Source organism: Schistosoma haematobium, chromosome 7 (genome assembly GCF_000699445.3).
Source record: "Schistosoma haematobium chromosome 7, whole genome shotgun sequence".
Taxonomy (NCBI): domain Eukaryota; kingdom Metazoa; phylum Platyhelminthes; class Trematoda; order Strigeidida; family Schistosomatidae; genus Schistosoma; species Schistosoma haematobium.
In genome coordinates this window covers 2,429,075-2,448,049 of record NC_067202.1, presented here as the reverse complement: position 1 = coordinate 2,448,049, position 18,975 = coordinate 2,429,075, and the positions used below count along the sequence as shown (strand labels likewise).

The following is an 18,975-nucleotide window of genomic DNA, read 5'->3' as shown; positions in this document are numbered from 1 at the left end:
TTTTATCCCATCGATGTCTTAAACGTAACTGATTTACATAATAAAGAGTTACTTAAACTAAGTTGCTTAAAACAACTAATCAAGTTTATAAATATCAATCATGTAACAGAAAGGTAGCAGTTAGTAATAGGTCGATGGTTCGAATCCAATTTTATGTAAGTCAATTCAGAATATTGATTAGTATCCCATTAACCATCTTTCATGCATAGTTTGACGTAGTGAATAAATCAATACTTGATTACATTAAAGTATTGATTCATATGGACAATGCACAATTCAAGCAACTTGATCAACCATAATGATTACTTACTTACCTAGGCCTGTTATCCCTAATGAAGCATAGGCCGCTGATCAGCATTCTTCAACCCACTCTGTCCTGGGCCTTCCTTTCTAGTTCTATCCAATTTTTGTTCATTCTTCTCATGTATGTCTCCATTTCTCGGTGTGTTGTGTTCTTTGGTCTTCCACTTCTCCTATGGCCTTGAGGATTCCAATTGAAAGCTTTCCTTGTGACGCAGTTGGGTGCTTTCCTCAATGTGTGTTCTATCTACTTCCAGCACTTCTTCCTCCGCTGGGATCTGGTGTGTTCTCTCTCATAGTAGGTTGTTAGCGATAGTGTCTGGTCAACGGACTTGAAGTATTTTGTATGAAAGCATCCCAGATATCAGGTTACTGATATACAAATGATTAGGAATAAATTAAATATCAGATTATTCATTAGTTTTATGTGATTTTCATACACTACAATTTTCATTGTATTCTGTTATATCTCGATGAGAATAATGAATGGTAACTGTTTGGATCTATTTCTGGATTAATACTATACAGATATTTTTTATTGTATAATTGTTAAGTAAATAAACTATTCATATTCATGTTCCTCTCATTGAAAGCTTTATTTTGACACATTGATGATGATTATACGACTTACCATTCTTGAGTTATGCCCAGTCTATTCATTACAGTCTCCCACATTCACAGCCACATTTGGTTAAATCTTGCATTAATGTTGTTTTCTATTTTATGGTACGATATGGTCTGTTTGGTTTGTATATAAACCCAGTATATTTGAAATACATGATTCATATTTCGGAGGCTGAGATTGGTGTTCTGGACTCAACGGGCAGGCAGAACTAGTCAGGAAGCAGGACTGATAAGGAATCTAGAATGCTCGTACGGGTTTTATGCGTCGTTGGTTCGGTCGATAAATCGCTTTTCTCTAATTGGTGGTATCACTACGTTATACACTGATAGGACACAGGGCACAAGTTATAACAGTTTCAAGCATTATAAGATTTACTTGAAGAATAAACTACTATGGAGGACAACTGAAAAAAGATCAAAGAAGCACTAACTTGGGCGTGCTAGGAGGTTCTGGGCTGGAAGAAGCATCATCATAAGGAATGGATCTTTATCGAAACCCTGGAAAAAACTCAAAAAAGGAAGAAGAAGACCGCAATCAACAACAGCCGAATAAGAGCAGAGAAAATCAAGGCACAAGCTGACTACACTGAAGCAAATCATCAGAGCGTAGCATGAGGCAAGTGTCAACATGTAATCTCAAAAGGAAAATAAAAAACGGAAGATTAAAGAGAACATTTTGTCGGGAATTGGAAGCAGGCATCAAAAGAACAAATAACAACTAGAAACAACTGTAAAGGTTTGCCCAGGACAGAGTTGTTCAGAGAATGCTGATGAGCAGCCTGTGCTCTTTAACTGGAGGTAATAGACATAAGTAAGTATTGTAGACTAATCTTGTATTTTCATTTTTGTGATTTCAGGTACTACTCTTTATGTTTAAACTGCAGCTTCGTTTGACTTTAGTATTCTGTCTCAACTGTATATTGAATTTGCAATGCTTTGAACTATCTTATAATTGATAATTTGACTGAATTGGTTGACATATGTACATACTGTGTAGAATGCTCTAATATACTCATTGTAACACAAGTTCATGTAAGATAGCTAGAATCTAATTAGCAATAGAATCTAGGATATGCATTCTCTCCTATTTGAGACTCGTCAGCTGAATATAACTTCATCTCCAAGCTGATGTCTACTCTGAGATATCGAGATAATCCTCAGTTAAAATACTTACTTACGCCTGTTACTCCCAATGGAGCATAGGCCACCGATCAGTTAAAATACTAATAACAAAAATAATACAGTGTTGCAAATCAAATTTAGAATTCATACCCCGTTACATATATGAGTGAATATCCAAACACAGTGGCTAAGTAAATTACATGTTAAATGTTGTAGGTTGTTATAATTCTCGGTTTCATCTCGTCTACACAAATGGAACGTTAATTTATCTTGGACGAATATCCACATTAGATTCCCTCCCAGTGTCTATTATTCTACAGGACTTCAACACAATTCAGATGATCAAGAACACATGATTAGCCTGACTAGAATGTAAATATATTTCTACACTAATAACCCGACACAATCCAACAACAATGGACAATCAATCAATAATAATTAATAATAAGGATAGGAGAATATATAACTCATCTAACACCTATGAAACTATCTACATGTCTGACTAAGCAAACAACCAATCAGTAATATTTTTAAGATTTCCATTATCATGCCCCCCCCCGAATGCCCTGGCACGGCCGAGAGTGGGGAGAGTCAGCTCCCTCTTTCTCGAAATGCTCTCAAGTGGCCACATGCATATAACCACTGACAGGGATGTCCTACTCACTGCCTTCTCAAAAAGAGGGTGTTTACGAAATTGAGAGGACGAAAAGCAAATGTCCGGGTTGGTGGCCACGGACAGTCCACCTAATGGTACACATGGGCTTCAGGATCCTGATAGAAAAAATGGCGTATCAATCAATTGTTGAGACTGCATGTTTTTACGTTACTCCACAACCTTGTGGATTAGACCTTCATATCAAAGAATTCGGGTGTGGTCCTCTAAAAAAAATCACCTGCTTCAATTCGGGCACTCACACAGTATCCCAGCCCTCATATAAATCGAATAATTTATATGGCATATTATCTATTTCATGCCTCCTCTACCAATATTTATGTATTCAAATAAATAAATAAATAGCATTTTCATAAGAAATATATCGATTGATCATTGAAAAATCAATCAATCAATCAATCAATCAATCAACCCAATCAATCAATCAAATTGAATTCCATCTTCTTTCAAGTATCATATATATATATATATATATTACTTATTTACTTATTTACTTACTTAGGCCTATTACTCGTATCTGACATTATTTATTCATTATCCCAAAATGATTATGTCATCATTGATCATCTTATTCTTATTTATTGATTTTATTGATTTGATACAATTGAATTCAATCAATATAACAATGAATAATTTAATCGATATTTTATTATCACTTAGAAACAATGATTTATATATGTTACCATATAATCATTCATTATTATTTTATCCATATAATGGACCATTTTATAAACCATTATGGAAATTATCTAAACCATATCATTATTTTTCACAATATGGTTTCCCTAATCCATTTTATCCATCATTATCATCTAGAATTAATATGAAATTTATAAAAAATGATATATTGATTATTAAAGTAAGTAATTACCTAAATGGATAGTTGCTATGGTGATTAAAAAAAAGGCATCAACTTTATGACTTCTGAAAGAACTCAACTTTCATCATGATGTATCATAACTTTTAGAAAACCTAGAAGTACTGGGCGGCTGTCTTGTCCTAGTATAGGATTCTTCAGTAGTGTGTATCTATGATCTCTCATCAAAGGGATTTGAACCCAGGATCTTGTTAATTTATGACTGGAGTCTAAAAAGAAGCTCCCATAAAACTAGTCGTTGTTGTCCAACCTGAGTACAATGTGTTTCATTGATTCTAAGCACCTCCAGGTTTTATCTCTTCATTTCTGGAGCAATTCGAAAAACTCTCCTGGTCGCCGACATTGTACCAGCATTCCATTTACCGAAATTAATAGTTGCTCTGATTGTTAGAAGGAGCATCAACTTCGTGAATTCCGAAAGAACTGGGCTTTCATCATGAGACGTCATAATCCTCCTAAATGAAAACCTAACTCCTAGGGCAGAGTTTAAATGGTCTGAATTATTTTTTCTGGTTAGAGTTTTTTTTCCAGCGAGTTAGTATTCTACGGGATGGGGCCGCTAACTTCATATCTAACCCTCGTCCTTTATCCGGGCTTGGGACCGGCATTAGCCTCAGAGGGGCTCCAGGCGAAGTTAATTTTATATTACATTTATAGAAAATGAAATATTTATCATCAAAAGAAAGGAAGGTTAGGACAGAGTGGGTTGGAGAATGTTGGTGGGCGGCTTATGCTCCATTGGGAGTAATAGGCGTAAGTAAGTACGCATTTCGAGTTGAATTTATTAACTGATTAAAGCTAGATTATCAATAGATGATTGTTTTGTCCTAGTATTGAACTCTTCAACAATGTGTATCCAAGATCCTGCATCAAAGGGACTCGAACCCAGGACCTTATTTATTCTATCAAATGAATTGAGATTTTTTAAAAAAAGTTATGAATTGATGTTAATTAGGAGTTGAATTTAAACTTACGAAGTAGTGTACAACTGTTTGTTTCATTTAACTAATTTTCATTTTCGATATATACTGAATTCGATTAAATAAATTACAAGTCTCAATAAGCAAAGATGGATAATGGTGGCAAGCAGTGAAATCCAGGTCTCGTGTTTCATCCCATTTGGAACTCCTCAGCTCAATGTATTTGCATCACAGAGTTAATATTGACTCTAGGACTCGAACTCAGTATTGTTCACTTCAAACGCCAACGCGTTATTCACTTGGCTACATAGTCCTGATAGCCACTTGCTTGTGCAATAGGGTGAAGTTTAATAGACTTGATGTTGTTTACTTGTACCTATCCACTGTTTTTTAGGACTTCAATTAATCAGTCTCTTGTTGGCATATGTGCATCCTGTGAGGATTGTCTCGATATAGCCTTAATTCACAAGCTTTATAAGTAAAGATGGCTAGTGGCTAGTAGTGGAATCCAGGACGCGTGTTTCGTTCTGTTTAGGACTCATCAGCTGGATGTGCAAGTAAACAATACCAAGTGAATTACATATCCCAAAGTTAGTAATTTGTTATTCAGTCTCAATGTAGGAAAACACTTACACTGTTAGTTAAAATAAACAATGTAAACCTAGGAGTAATCGACAATTGTATAATTTCGTCTTGAAAATTTTAGTTGGCTTTCGACAACTTACATCATAAACGGTGTAGACGATTTATCCGTTTATGACTGTGAAATATGGATTGGAAGATATTCATAGATTGATAGTATTTGATCATTGATTCGGTTGTAGTATTTCTCAAGTATATTGAGACAATCAAGTGAAAAATGTCCAAATTAAAATCAGGGTATCAGATAAAGATGGTAAATCTGTTGAATAAGATATTGAATGCTTGTTGACTGAAGCGGTTACGATATGTATTACGTAAATTGATCCAACGACTGCCTCGAAGGCTATAGTTATCTGTTGTTGAGGTAATTTGACAGAAACCTAGTGTATAGCAAAGCAAGACGCCACCTAATTCCGTGAAATTACTCACTGTTGTTCTTAACCATGTGGTTATGTGCAAACTACTTGGTTGAAGTCTGCATGATTATCACAACAAGTAGTTAGAAACATCGAGTTGGTTACAAATGCGATAAGCTATATGTTGATTATGGCTGACGTATGACTGGATTACGGTATTCACTGTTCAGTAGGAGTAATCAAGTTATGACAGATCTCATCAAAGTCAAGTTGAGTAAGAGTAGTAGACGTATAATGATAAATATAATTGAAAATCACCCGTTTTATTGATTTGATCTGTTAATTTTAGATCTTGTCTGTTTTCCTAGATCAATGCGTATTCATGCCAGATCATATATTATGATTTACCAACACATGTATACTGCATCTTAATGATGGAGGTTTGTCCTCTGATCTGGATGGTTTGGTCCAGTAGCTTTCATCGTCCTTCAGATAGAAGTGAAGTGTTCGAATTTCTCTACACATATGGTTCACAACTTGTCCTATACACCTTGATGTTGATTAAAATCATTCCAATTTACCAATCAATCAAGAAAATTAAGGACAAATATAGAAACCAAGAATCAAACCAATTGGAGATACAACCAAAACAAAGAAATAAACAATGACAGATTTAAGGTCAACAACAACCACAGTCAACATCGAGATCTACAAGACAAGCTGAGAACCACATGTGTGGAGAAATTCGAACACTTCACTTCTACTTGAAGTTTGTACTGATCATGTTATTCAGAAGAACAATGAAAGCTCCACGATCAAATCATCCAACTCAAAGAACAAAACTCTAGCTACACATCTCATTTCACTTATCCTTCTTCTTCTTCTTCTTCTTTCTATCACAAGGAATCAACTCATAATTTAACAAGAAAATATATTTTAACGGAAAATTTCACATTATTTGATTTATATTCTAATTTATTATCAAAATTTGCTAATGAAACATTTACATATGATGATATTACTGATAACAATGATAAGAGTAGTATAAGTAGTAGTAATAATGATAACATGATGAATTCTATGAATATTAAACCTTCAATGATGAACAATTATGATAATATTCAAATGAATACTGAGAAAATGACAAATACAATGGTGTATACACATGATGATGAGGATGAGGATGATGCAGACGATCAGAAGAATAGAATAACGAATGTTATTTTAGGTGAACGACTTCAACCAAGAATGTTTCTTCCTTTATTTATTGATATTTATAGAATATTTAAATCTATTAAAGTACAATGTGGAAAAAGTAAGTTAACAAGTACAACTTTGGATAGGTTATTTGTTTAGTTGTGGGTATAAATGATGTAATTTTCTCTCATCTGTAATCATATAAGGTTAGATATAGATGAAATACTTTGTGATGGTCGGCATTCAATAGAATCCGTAAACTTCGTATACAGTTCGTCCTGATAACCGTCATTAGATAAAACCTCAATGGTGTATCAATTAGAAGACGGATACGAATTGTTGATTAGTTTTAATATTGTACTACACATAGATAACCCAAATTTACAACCACGTTAAACAAGCATGAAAGAGTAGTGCCGAAAAGCTAGCGGGAAAGTGAGTGAATGTGCGAGTCGAATGAGCCAGTCAGTGAATCTATGAACAGGATTAAAATGTACATATACATATAAATAGGGTAATGAATGAATCATCGAATCAATTAAGCGACTACTAGTAAGGCTAACAGAATGAATATATACATAGGCAGTAAGCAATGCTCCCCAACCAGGTAGTCTACACCTACCATCATGACTCAGTTCACTTGTCAGTGACTTCATGGATTTCTGTCATGTTTTGGTCTGTCTGCCCCTAGCTTTCTTCCAACCTACTCCTACACCATAAAACATCGCACGTTGAGGCATTCGCAACATATGTCCCAGCCATCTCAGCTGATGAAGTTTTACTACTTCATCAATTCATTTGCCATCCTTACCTAGTACCCGTTTCCTAACAACTGAATTACTTACTCGGTGGTCCTAGGATATACGAGCAATGCATTGAAGACACCTGTGATCGAATACTAGTGACCTACGAATGTCCTTACCGGCCATGTTTTACAGCTATAAAGTAGGATGGAACGAACTGCTGTGCAGTAAACCCGTCTTTTGTTTGGTAGATGGATATCTCGCTTACACCATAAATGACGCAAGTTGGCAAAAGCCAATAGAACCTTCTGTATGCATGCTGAAATTTCATCATACACCAGACCATAGACATTAATGCCAAACAAAGATTTGGTTACTATAAATGTAATCTGGCTAATGAGGTACTAATGGCATAAGATACACTATTTTCAATGATGATTTATCCTGTCATTAATACATCAGATATTTGTGTGTTCATAATTCAAATGTTTACTCACATTACCATACTATATAAGGATAATAGAACTAACTTACATACGCGTGTTACTCCTCATAGAGGAGCATAAGCCACCCACCAGCGTTCTCCAACCAACTCTGTCTTGGATAAGGACAACAGAATATTAGTATTAAACCACAAACATAACGAGCTTTTTGTTGGGGACGATAGATCCCCAAAACTCATATTTTGTAATTTCATCTTATCGATGAACTTATCGATTAAATATTTGAATGCCTGTCGATTGATGAACTTATTGAATAATGTTTAAAAACATTTTACTATGACTATATCGATTATAAATATTTGTATAAATACGCTTGGCTTGTGTGCTTGACCTGACTTGGTATCTGCTGGTTGCCTGTAGAATACACTTTCTACGCCTCACCCAGACTTCTTGATCGCATTAGCTGAGTCGGGTGCAACGGACCAGAATAGCCTATCGAGATTCTGAATCCCTTGGTCCGATCGATAAGTCATTGTCCTATAATCGGCGGCCCTTTAAGATATAACACCTTTTAAGCTACTTTCCTGAAAACTATCCCCATATTCTCTGAAAGAATTGATGTAATACTGAAACAATGAATTGGCAAATTGATCCATTCTCCTTGTCTCTAATAAACAATCCATAATTGTGTGGTAACCAACTACAAAGTTCAGTTAGTATGATTAAAGTAGAAATGTGTAATTATCATCAATAAGTGTTGAGAACAAATAAGGCTACTAATCATGATTAACATTGTCTAACATAACCTACTGTAAAATATCTAACGTGTAACCATAATTTACCCTGAAACTGTATTAATCTGTATTTAATAAACGACTAGAGGAAATAAATATTTTTTCGTAAGACTAATCATATTTGAGAGTTGTTCGGTGTCAAAGTCATGTAACCCGACTTAAGCATGATTGATGGGAAAACCTTGAGTAAATAACTGAAACCTTGACTTCTTAAACGTTTTTGCTAGTCAGGAGATAAGGATGATAAATGAATGATTTCTTGTACTGGGAATTCGAATAAGAATATGATCTAATGATCTCCATATTATTGCCAGTATTATTTCATGATGGAAACATTAGCCGTAACATCTAGTCCTAACTCTTAACACTAATTCCAAATCCTATTCTTATTTGTCCATCTGTATGCTTTGGGTTAATCGTTCGATTTTAAGCAGAGTTAGATGACAGCCAGAAGTGGAATACAGGACTTGAGTTCCATTTTATTTGAGACTTGTCACATGAAATGCTTATAAACTAATGGCTATATTTAAGCAATCCTCAAAGGACCCACAAATGCGGAAAGAGAGACTAATTTCAGCTCTAAACATCCATAGGAAGATTCAAATAACCAGTACAAAGGAATTAACTTCTTGATATTTGATTGACTTATTTAACTAGATTTAACATTCTCCCAGATAGAGCCAAACGGGAATAGGGTACATATCTGTGGTCGTTTCGTTCATCTGCTTCTCAATGTTCAATATTTGTGCAATATCAAGCATTTTTATTCATTTAATGAGTGAATCCTAAATACAAGAGCAGAATTTTTACTGGAGACTTCATTTCATACTCAAGTCACTATTATAATCCTAATAGTTTTAATATAACACCGATGAGACTCTAATTTATTCACGACCTTTGAATGAATCTTAAGTAACCTTGAGAAACATTAGCCAATCATCAAACAGTCAGTATAGAGTAAAAAGATGTTATACAAATCCAAGGAAATAAAGTGGATACACTTCTTATATGTGGTTCAAAAACTTGTCAAGGTTAGAAAGAGGTTCAGAGGTTCTAAAATCCTAATGGATGCAGTAGAGCAAATCATCCATACGGCTACAGAATATTCGGCATCTGGAGCCATGATAAAGTCTCAAGAACTCTTTCAGCCTCGACCACATAGCTTCAATATTGTTTATGTGCACTCCGACTGTTGAGTACACAAAATGCCATTTGTGGATAACGACATGATGCACATAACCAAGCCTATGGAGTACGCTCTCCAATCATCCGTATATATTGTAGCGCCTGGCTGCAGCCAGTGTTACGGGTGCTTTTATTATCCAGTTCGCAATAATTGTCGTAATTTGCCGTAGTTAGGAATTCTATATGGAGTTTTCATCACGAACTGATATCAGCTATAATGCCAGAAGTCTATTTAGCAAAGTGCATGAAAGGCTTTCGTGTTAAAATCCGAGATTTATTATCTTATACCTGATTGATTCGTCCATAAATTATAGTTTCGCCGTTTTATTTGTTATAGCCACTCAATTATCACATTTTGTACAAAATTCCCTGTGAACCAATCGTACGTTAGTATTAAGCACTGAAGTTGGAGCCGTAACCTTGAAATCTCTAAGCCGCTTCTGATTGGCTCGTCCATAAATTAGAGTCTCTCCATAACACCTCAATATACCTCATGTTTTTATGTTTGTATCCCTACAATCAACCTAATAGTTTCGTTACTCCTGATTGGTTCACTTAAGGTCAACCTATTCGACGAATCAGAATATGATTAAGAAGAAGATTCTGTGAGGTTATTAGATGATCATTTCCATTTTATAAACATAAATGAAACCTAATTTTAGGGTAATATAAGTAATTTCAATATGTATTTTTTAACGGTTCTGGAATTTGTCAACTTGATTTCTGTTTTGTCTTTTTTCTTATATATCATTTATTTTTAGACTGTAAAGATTATATACCAAATTATGAATATGTTCTATGGATGTATAATTGGGTTATATGTACAAATTTAGGACCAAAACCTAAAAATGATATTGATGGAATATGTCCTAAAATTTGTCGTCCACGTGTAGATATAATAAAAAATGATTTTATTCAACAAATTATCAATTTAACTTTTAAATCAATTCATATTGTTAATCCATTTGATGTTTGTTCACAATTACTTCATACAATATCTGGTTCATGTTTAGTGCATGGAAATGGTGTCTATGTAAATGAGTTCTCGTAAGTTTCAAAGATTATCAATATGAGAATATGAAGTATTGAACAATTATTCAAGTCTTACATACAACTTTCAATGATTATGTACCAACAATCCTGCTAATTATTTAACTTAGGTCTTTCAGATTTTCCTAGGAAGCATATTGTCTTCAGATTATTGAGTTGAGATCCATTGGTTTACATCCCTGTATACGATCGATTTTCACCATTCAATGTCGTTGTTCATGTTTATCTCACTGCTTATACAATTAAATTCTACCATTCATGGCTTCCCACTAAAACGTCTAGAATTTTTTCCGAAGCAACCAGTCATTAGTTAGTACATAAATACTATCAAGATGAGGATTTTGTGAGGATTGTTATATTTCAAGATAGTTTACACCACATAGTAACTTTATGAAAAGATTATTGCCTTTTCCTGATAAACTATTCAAACGTACCGAAGACTAGTACACTAGGAGATATTTGGTGAGTTTATACTATAGACCAACAAGATGTCGTTAACTTATAGCAAAGTACCATAGAGAATCTAGATTTGTGCTATACCAAGGTTATAACTGAGAACAAACACTATGCTGCTTTAATTCAACAAAGTTGTAAGCTTAACTTTCAGAAAAAGTGTCTGAATTCTTGATTATTTGACAGAGCATGTTGGTTCAGTCATAGAGAGATTGCAGAAACATTTTACTGATGAGTGATTACTAGCATGAAATCTATGCTCAATACTTTATGTCGATTGCTTCCGACTATATCAAACAATGTGTCTCGTGACAACAACCTACTTAGACAAATGACCACGTTTCATCTTGTTAAACTTAATTCTATCAAACCTCATAAGTTTGTAGCGTGGCGTCGAGTTGAGGTTAACTATGAACACCGCTACCAAGAAACACGTGCCAAATAGATCAGAAGGCGTAAGAAGCTCGTTCCAAATGACTCCATAAAATCCCCGAGAAGCCAAATATCAGAAGGCAGTTAATGGACCAAGTCGAGGTTTATTTGCTGGCGATCTCGTGGCATCGAAAGGATACCGAGATCGTGCCAGGATACAAGCTTGGTTACAGAACGTAACCGAATTCGCGCGAAGTTACAATCAAAGTGTAAGTATAAGAATGGAAGCACAAAATAGCTGTCATTAGCACAGTCAAACAAAAGCACGTTAAAACAAACACTGGTACAGTTGGTTATAATAATAATTGTTTTTATTTAACCAGTCGTGTTCTCGTGATGAATGTGAGTCACTACAGGAGCCCCCCGCTAGAAAGGGTTTACACTTTCGATAAGTAGCGGTTTAAATCGTGGGACTGATCGGCTGACGAGCGATTGTAGGACGGAAGAATTGGCGAACAGGAAAGCGATCGTTGATCGTCGAGTTGCCAACGAAGGTCGTTTTCGGAGAACAGTACCAGGAGCGATGTGCTGTATTTGTTGCTTGAGTCGGCATGCTACCAGAGTGGTTTGTGTCCAGAATCTGAAGATGGCGTTCGTAGGGGTCCGGACCAGAAACGCTGCAGACGTAGGACGAAACCACGTTGAGCCAAAAGACCAGAAGCGACCGTAACGACCAAGTTCGAGACCAAGCGTATGCCAAACATTCGAAACCAATATATCGACTGAGTACGTTGACAAGAGCGTGGGTGATCAGGCCAGCTTTCGCCAAAGTTGACTGAAGTCGACGGAACCAAACGGAGATGGTCGAAGGCGTGGGCTCAGGAAACAAAAAGAAAATCAAAAAAGAGAAGAGTGTAGCATGCAAGTAGCATAGGAATATTCCTACGCCGTATCGGTTGTCGACTGTGCGACTAGTCGAGGAAGCGTACGGGTAACCATACTCGGCGACCGGAACGTGAGACGGCAGTCTCGTTCGCATCGCGTGAGCCTGCAATCTCATCCGAAGTCAAGGGCGGCGTGGTCTGCTGATCTGGACGTGAGACTGTCGTCTCGTCCGTAGACGGTGCAGATGACGCGTGCTGTTGACTGGGACGTGAGAGTGAGGTCTCAGGTGTATCTAGCGTGGGACCTGAAGATGGTTTGAGGATCCCGCTAGTAGGTTTGCTTGGTCTAGCATTGAATCTCAGGTTATCAGATAGGGCACTGTCATCGACGTGTGCTGGTTTGAGACGATCAATGCTGACGATCTCAACGCGTCCATATCGATCAACCTTGAAGGTCTTTTCGTGACGAGCGATCACGTGAAAAGGGCCTTCGTAAAGTTGTTGCCAAGGTTTGCGTACCGAATCTACTCGTACAAAAACATGTGAACAGGTAGATAGCTCTCGAGGGAGAGCGACCTGTCGATGTTGTATTCGAGTTGACACCGGAGACAGCGTTCACATAAATGCAGACAGTCGACGGACGTTGTCTGATTTACCGAAATTAGGTCTGCTCCGTGGTGTGAAGAATTCTCCGGGCAGACGCAATGTCGTGCCGTATACCATTTCAGCGGCGGGACATTGTATATCTGCCTTCAAGCTCGTTCGAATACCTAAGAGGACGAGCGATAAGGTTTCGTACCAGTTGTCGTTCTCGTGTGCTCGTAGAGCACTTTTAAGTTGGCAATGAAACCGTTCAACTTAACCATTTGATACTGGGAGGTAGACGTTAATGCGTATGCGAATGCATTCCGTACCAAACAGCCGGGTCAGCGAGGAGAATAGTTAATAGGGGAAAATTTCTCGAATAAAGCGTGGAATTCATCGTCACGCGAATAAAAAGTAACAAGAGTTCGGTACACATAAATGGGAGTCTATTATATTAATACTATTCTTATCGTTATCCGTCATGTCGAGTATATTATATATTAAATATGAAAATATACGACAGACGTGGATAGATAAATCATAGACTCACCGAATTGGCTTCTTTGGAAGATTTGACCAGAAGCAGAGGCGTGTTCCAAAATACGGGTCACCAATTGTAGCGTGGCGTCGAGTTGAGGTTAACTATGAACACCGCTACCAAGAAACACGTGCCAAATAGATCAGAAGGCGTAAGAAGCTCGTTCCAAATGACTCCATAAAATCCCCGAGAAGCCAAATATCAGAAGGCAGTTAATGGACCAAGTCGAGGTTTATTTGCTGGCGATCTCGTGGCATCGAAAGGATACCGAGATCGTGCCAGGATACAAGCTTGGTTACAGAACGTAACCGAATTCGCGCGAAGTTACAATCAAAGTGTAAGTATAAGAATGGAAGCACAAAATAGCTGTCATTAGCACAGTCAAACAAAAGCACGTTAAAACAAACACTGGTACAGTTGGTTATAATAATAATTGTTTTTATTTAACCAGTCGTGTTCTCGTGATGAATGTGAGTCACTACAAGTTAAACACATCTAGGATATTTTATGATTATGATATATTGATTAACCAACTAATGTAATTGTATGTTCAACGGTCAATGAACATCGAACCAACCAGTGAAAGATATTGACATTCAGTTAAAGATCGTAATATATTGCTAGACAGCTGTCATGTAAACATACTCGATTACTGTAAATCTCATCACTTCACAGAAACATCAGACGACAATACCCGTCCTGATACCACAAATTACCATTCTTTCCTTTGAAAAGAAGAAAGAAGAGAAACAGTATAATTACAAAGATGAGACAGCTGCCTAGTGCTTCCAGACATCCCATTGGTGGTCTAACTTTAATTGAATCATGACCTCAACTATAAAAACAACTACATTTACATCTTTAACCAATCAAAAACTAGCATAGTGATACTTTACGTTGATTGGCCAATTGATGGAATAAACTGTCCAATAAAATTTATTCAGACTATGTAGTAGCATGAATCAAAATCTATTTCATTTAAAATGTTTATGTTTAATCCTTTTCCTATAACTAGATCTCTTGATAAATTTAAACAAATTGAAATCATGAGTCAATTAAAGCTAGACCACCATGGAAGATCTGGAAGCACTGAAAATCCGTTTCGTCCTAGCATGGGACACCTCAGCAGTGCGCTTCCACGATCCCTCACCCCGCGAGATTCGAACACAGAACCTATCAGTCGCGCGCCAAGCGCTTAACCAACTAGACCACTGAGCCGGCCGGCATCCAATGGTGTTAATGTCTAACTTCAACCAATCCACGAAGTTGCGCCGCCGTATACCATTGTCTTCAGTGAGCTGATATTTCACAACAGACCTGATTGAATTCCACTGGTAATGGCTTTTCACTAGAACTCCAGTTGTGTCTCTTGAAGTCAGTCACTAGTGAGCAGATGATTATTATCAGAAAAGATTTGTGTAGATTTTAGAAATTTCACAGATTGAAATCATGAGTCGACTGAAACTAGACCACCATGGAAAACTTGGAAGCTCTGGACGAAACGGCCGTCGCTCAACTTCGTGGATTAGTTGAAGTTGGACATTAACACCATTGGATATCGGCTCAACGGTCTAGAGATTAAGCGTTCACGTGCGAGACCAATAAGTCCTGGGTTCGAGTTTCCCGAGGCGGAGTCCTGGATGCTTACTGCTGAGGAGTCCCACAGTAGGGCGAAACGGCCGTCCAGTGCTTCCAGGTTTTCCATGGTGGTCTATCTTCAATTGACTCATGATATCAACTATTGAAATTACTACAATCTCCACAAAACCCCTTCTGATATTAAACATAATTATTAACAAATGTTTAGGATACTTTACGTTGTGAAGTTAAGATAAATGTTCGAACAGTAGCCAAAATCATGATAATGGGAAGAATAGGGATACAAGGTGTGTGAATAAACATAGTTAAGATCAATATGTATAACTTGTGAATTAAAGACATCTCAACATGTTTGCAGTCAAAGCAAAGAACTGCTATCCTACAATTGAAGAACATATGGAACGCAAAACAACTGTCAATCAACATCAAGGTTAAAATTCTCAATATGAATGTCAGGATTGTTCTACTGTACAGAGCTGAAACTTGGAGAACCACTACAACTATTACCAAGAAGGTACAAGTATTTATAAATAGTTGTCAACGCAAGATACCCAAAGTCCGTTGAACGGATATCATAAGCAACAGCCTACTGTTGGATAAAACAAATCAGCTTCCAGCTGATGAGGAAATTAGGAAATAATGTTGGAAGAAGATAGGACATACATTGTGGAAGTCACCAAACTGAATCACGAGACAAGCCCTAACTTGTGATCCTGAAAGGAAGAGGAAAATAGGAAGGCTAATGAACATATTACATTGGGAAATAGAAGCAGATATGAAAAGCATTAATAACAACTGGAAGGATCTGGAAAGGATTGTTCAGGACAGAGTTGGATGGAGAAGGTTGATGAGCGGCCTATGCTCTCTGACGAAGGGGTAACCGGCGTAAGCGTTATATCTAAATCTTTAGATTCTTAATATACCGCGTATAACTTGAGCACTCGAACTCTAGAACCCTCCAAGTCGCGAATAGGAATACAGAATAAGACTGAAGAAATTTTTTGTTGGGTAGGAATCAAAACGTACAGAAAATCATAGGTATTTATAGATATTTAACGTTTTTTATATCACCATTAAAATTCAGCCAATCCGCAAAAGGCATTTTATACCACTGAGCGATAGTAGCATACCAACGTTGACATTCTAAAAAGCTTCATTACGTTCTGATTGTATGGAACTCTTCGGCTCTTTAAGGGGTGAGATTATAATTTACGAACAAACTAGTCAGATATAAGATGACAAGTCTCAGATTTCAACGCAAAATCTTCTCATGCATTTAGTTAATTAGAATTTCGGTATCCAATCCAATTTTTAACCTTAACCATCAAATGTAAACTATAATTATAATTCCCCACACAGGTTTATAACTGTCATTTTTGTTCTACCTATTAAGTGGACACTCTCAAGGTCAGTTTAGCGTCACTCAAAGGTCATCCATAAATTATAGTCTCGCCCTTTTAGAGCTTCTGAAGGCTCCGTCGCAGTTCTCGGAAGCCGCGTGAACACTAAGTAAGTAAGTAAGTATATTTGTAGCCGGATAAGAAATCATGAATTCATTTTATTCTTTAAACTTTATTATTCTTATCATATTCAATGTAATCTTTTCATTTGAAATAAATTACTATTACCATATATTTATAAAAGATGTCAATGTAAATCAAATGCATATCATTGGCAAACTATCAATTCATTAACTGGTTGTTTATTAATACCAGAAATTATAAAAAATCAATACAAAAATGTATCCATGGCAACATGGTTTATTGAATGTACTCATGAAATGTATCCATTTTGTCAATATGGTACAAAAAAATGTTATCAACGTTTACGTTTAATTCAATCTAATCACAATAATAATAGTGCTAATAATCATAATAATAATAATGAATTAACCTTAATCTCTGATGTTGATATCTCATTATGGCCATATTGTTTATGTTATAAAAATTTTACTGGTATTGATTGTTCTATACCATTTAATTCATGTCAACATCTTATATCGAATGTTTTAATGAAATCACAAGTACTATTACATAATCAATTAGTTTATGATCATGATATTGATCGTCCATTAATATCACTTAATGATGATGGTGGTGATAGTCATAGGGATTATCTTAAATCTGCTACTGGTAATTGGTTATGTGGTGTTCCATTTGGTTATGGTACATGTCATTCTTCTTCTTCTTCTTCTGGTTAGTTATTATATTGATATGTTTTGTGTTTGAATGTTACTTGTTTTATATCTAGATTGTTGCTAATTGTTGGTTGTGTCAGAAAATGATCATTATTTATACTTGTGAAAATGAGGAACCATTGCAATTCTCACGACGCGAAAAGTAAGAACACAAAGACTGGTATAAGTGATGATTTGTTAACCCCCAAAACACGATGACGACAACGATGACGACGACAATGGCGACGACTCTAGTAGAAAGTACACTCATTTTTTGGTTGTACACACACTTAGATTAATCATTAGGATGAAATCACATAGATAATAGATACTTAGGGTTATAATAAATCATATGCTGAGCATAGTTGATGTCCATTGAATACAAGAATATCTGATGTTATACCGGATAAAAAAGTCATAAGGGAAAGCAAAACTGAATATTACACTGAATAATCATTACATTGAATCAAAAACAGAAGTAATGCTGAACCAAAAACTCATAATGAATAAATTAATTGAATTCCGATTTTTCTTTCCATCATATCAATTATGATACATATGAAATATCAGATGGATTTTGTGGATATTATAGTAATTTCAATGGTTAAGATCATGAATCAGTTGAAGCTAGACCACTATGGAAAACCTGGATTAGTTGAAGTTAGACATTAACACCGTTGGATGCCGGTCAGTTCAGTGGTCTAGTGGTTAAGTGCTCGCGCGCGAAACCAGTAGGTCCTGGGTTCGAATCTTGCAGGGGGCGGGGTCACGGATGCGCGCTGCTGAGGAGTCCCACGATGGGACGAAACGGCCGTCCAGCTTTTCCGTGGTGATCTTGCCTCAACTGATTCATGATTTTAACCATTGAAACATTTGAAATAGTTTAACTTCATTTACATAAATAATTTATAATATAATAATGTAATTTTACAAAAAAGGAAATGTAATAATAACTATTTAGTTGGATAGTTTTATTCATTTATACAAGTTTTAAACTTGATAATTCATGGATGATCTTTGAGTGATGCAAAAGTGACCGTCAGAGTGTTCATCTATTCACTAGGACTTAATGATGGTTATTAACCAGTGTCAGTCAATCAGTCAGTCAGTCAGTTACAACGTAGGACCAGGCACATATATGCATCAGTCCAAATTGCCATACCACATTAGCACAGCAAGATGGACACCGGATTCATAGAAGTAGTTAATTCAGTGGTAGTAATATATAAAAGAAAGATTGCAATGAGGATATAGTACAGGAAGAAAGAATTAGTTCGTAGAAAGAAAGATATGAAGCAATTTTAATCTCATGATTTAAGGGAAGACAGCGAGTGTATACACTTACGCCATTGTGATCGATTCTGAGCCATGTCACCAAGTCTCCAACCATTGGTTACGATAGTCACGCAGACCTCAACCAAGTAGTCTGCATCTACCAACAT

At 36.2% G+C, this 18,975-nt stretch overlaps 1 protein-coding gene across 1 annotated transcript; it reads right to left on the bottom strand.

The window, feature by feature from the left end:
* Positions 1-11,899: 11,899 nt before the first annotated feature.
* On the bottom strand, positions 11,900-14,095 carry MS3_00009426 (uncharacterized protein). Its single transcript, XM_051217793.1, has one exon. The coding sequence runs from the start codon at positions 12,809-12,811 to the stop codon at positions 12,212-12,214; it is 600 nt and encodes a 199-aa protein (XP_051064216.1). The 5' UTR covers positions 12,812-14,095; the 3' UTR covers positions 11,900-12,211.
* Positions 14,096-18,975: the final 4,880 nt, after the last annotated feature.

Bases quoted from the DNA above. Each gene is read 5' to 3' on its own strand.
- MS3_00009426 (XM_051217793.1), bottom strand. From the start codon at position 12,811: ATGAGATTGCAGGCTCACGCGATGCGAACGAGACTGCCGTCTCACGTT.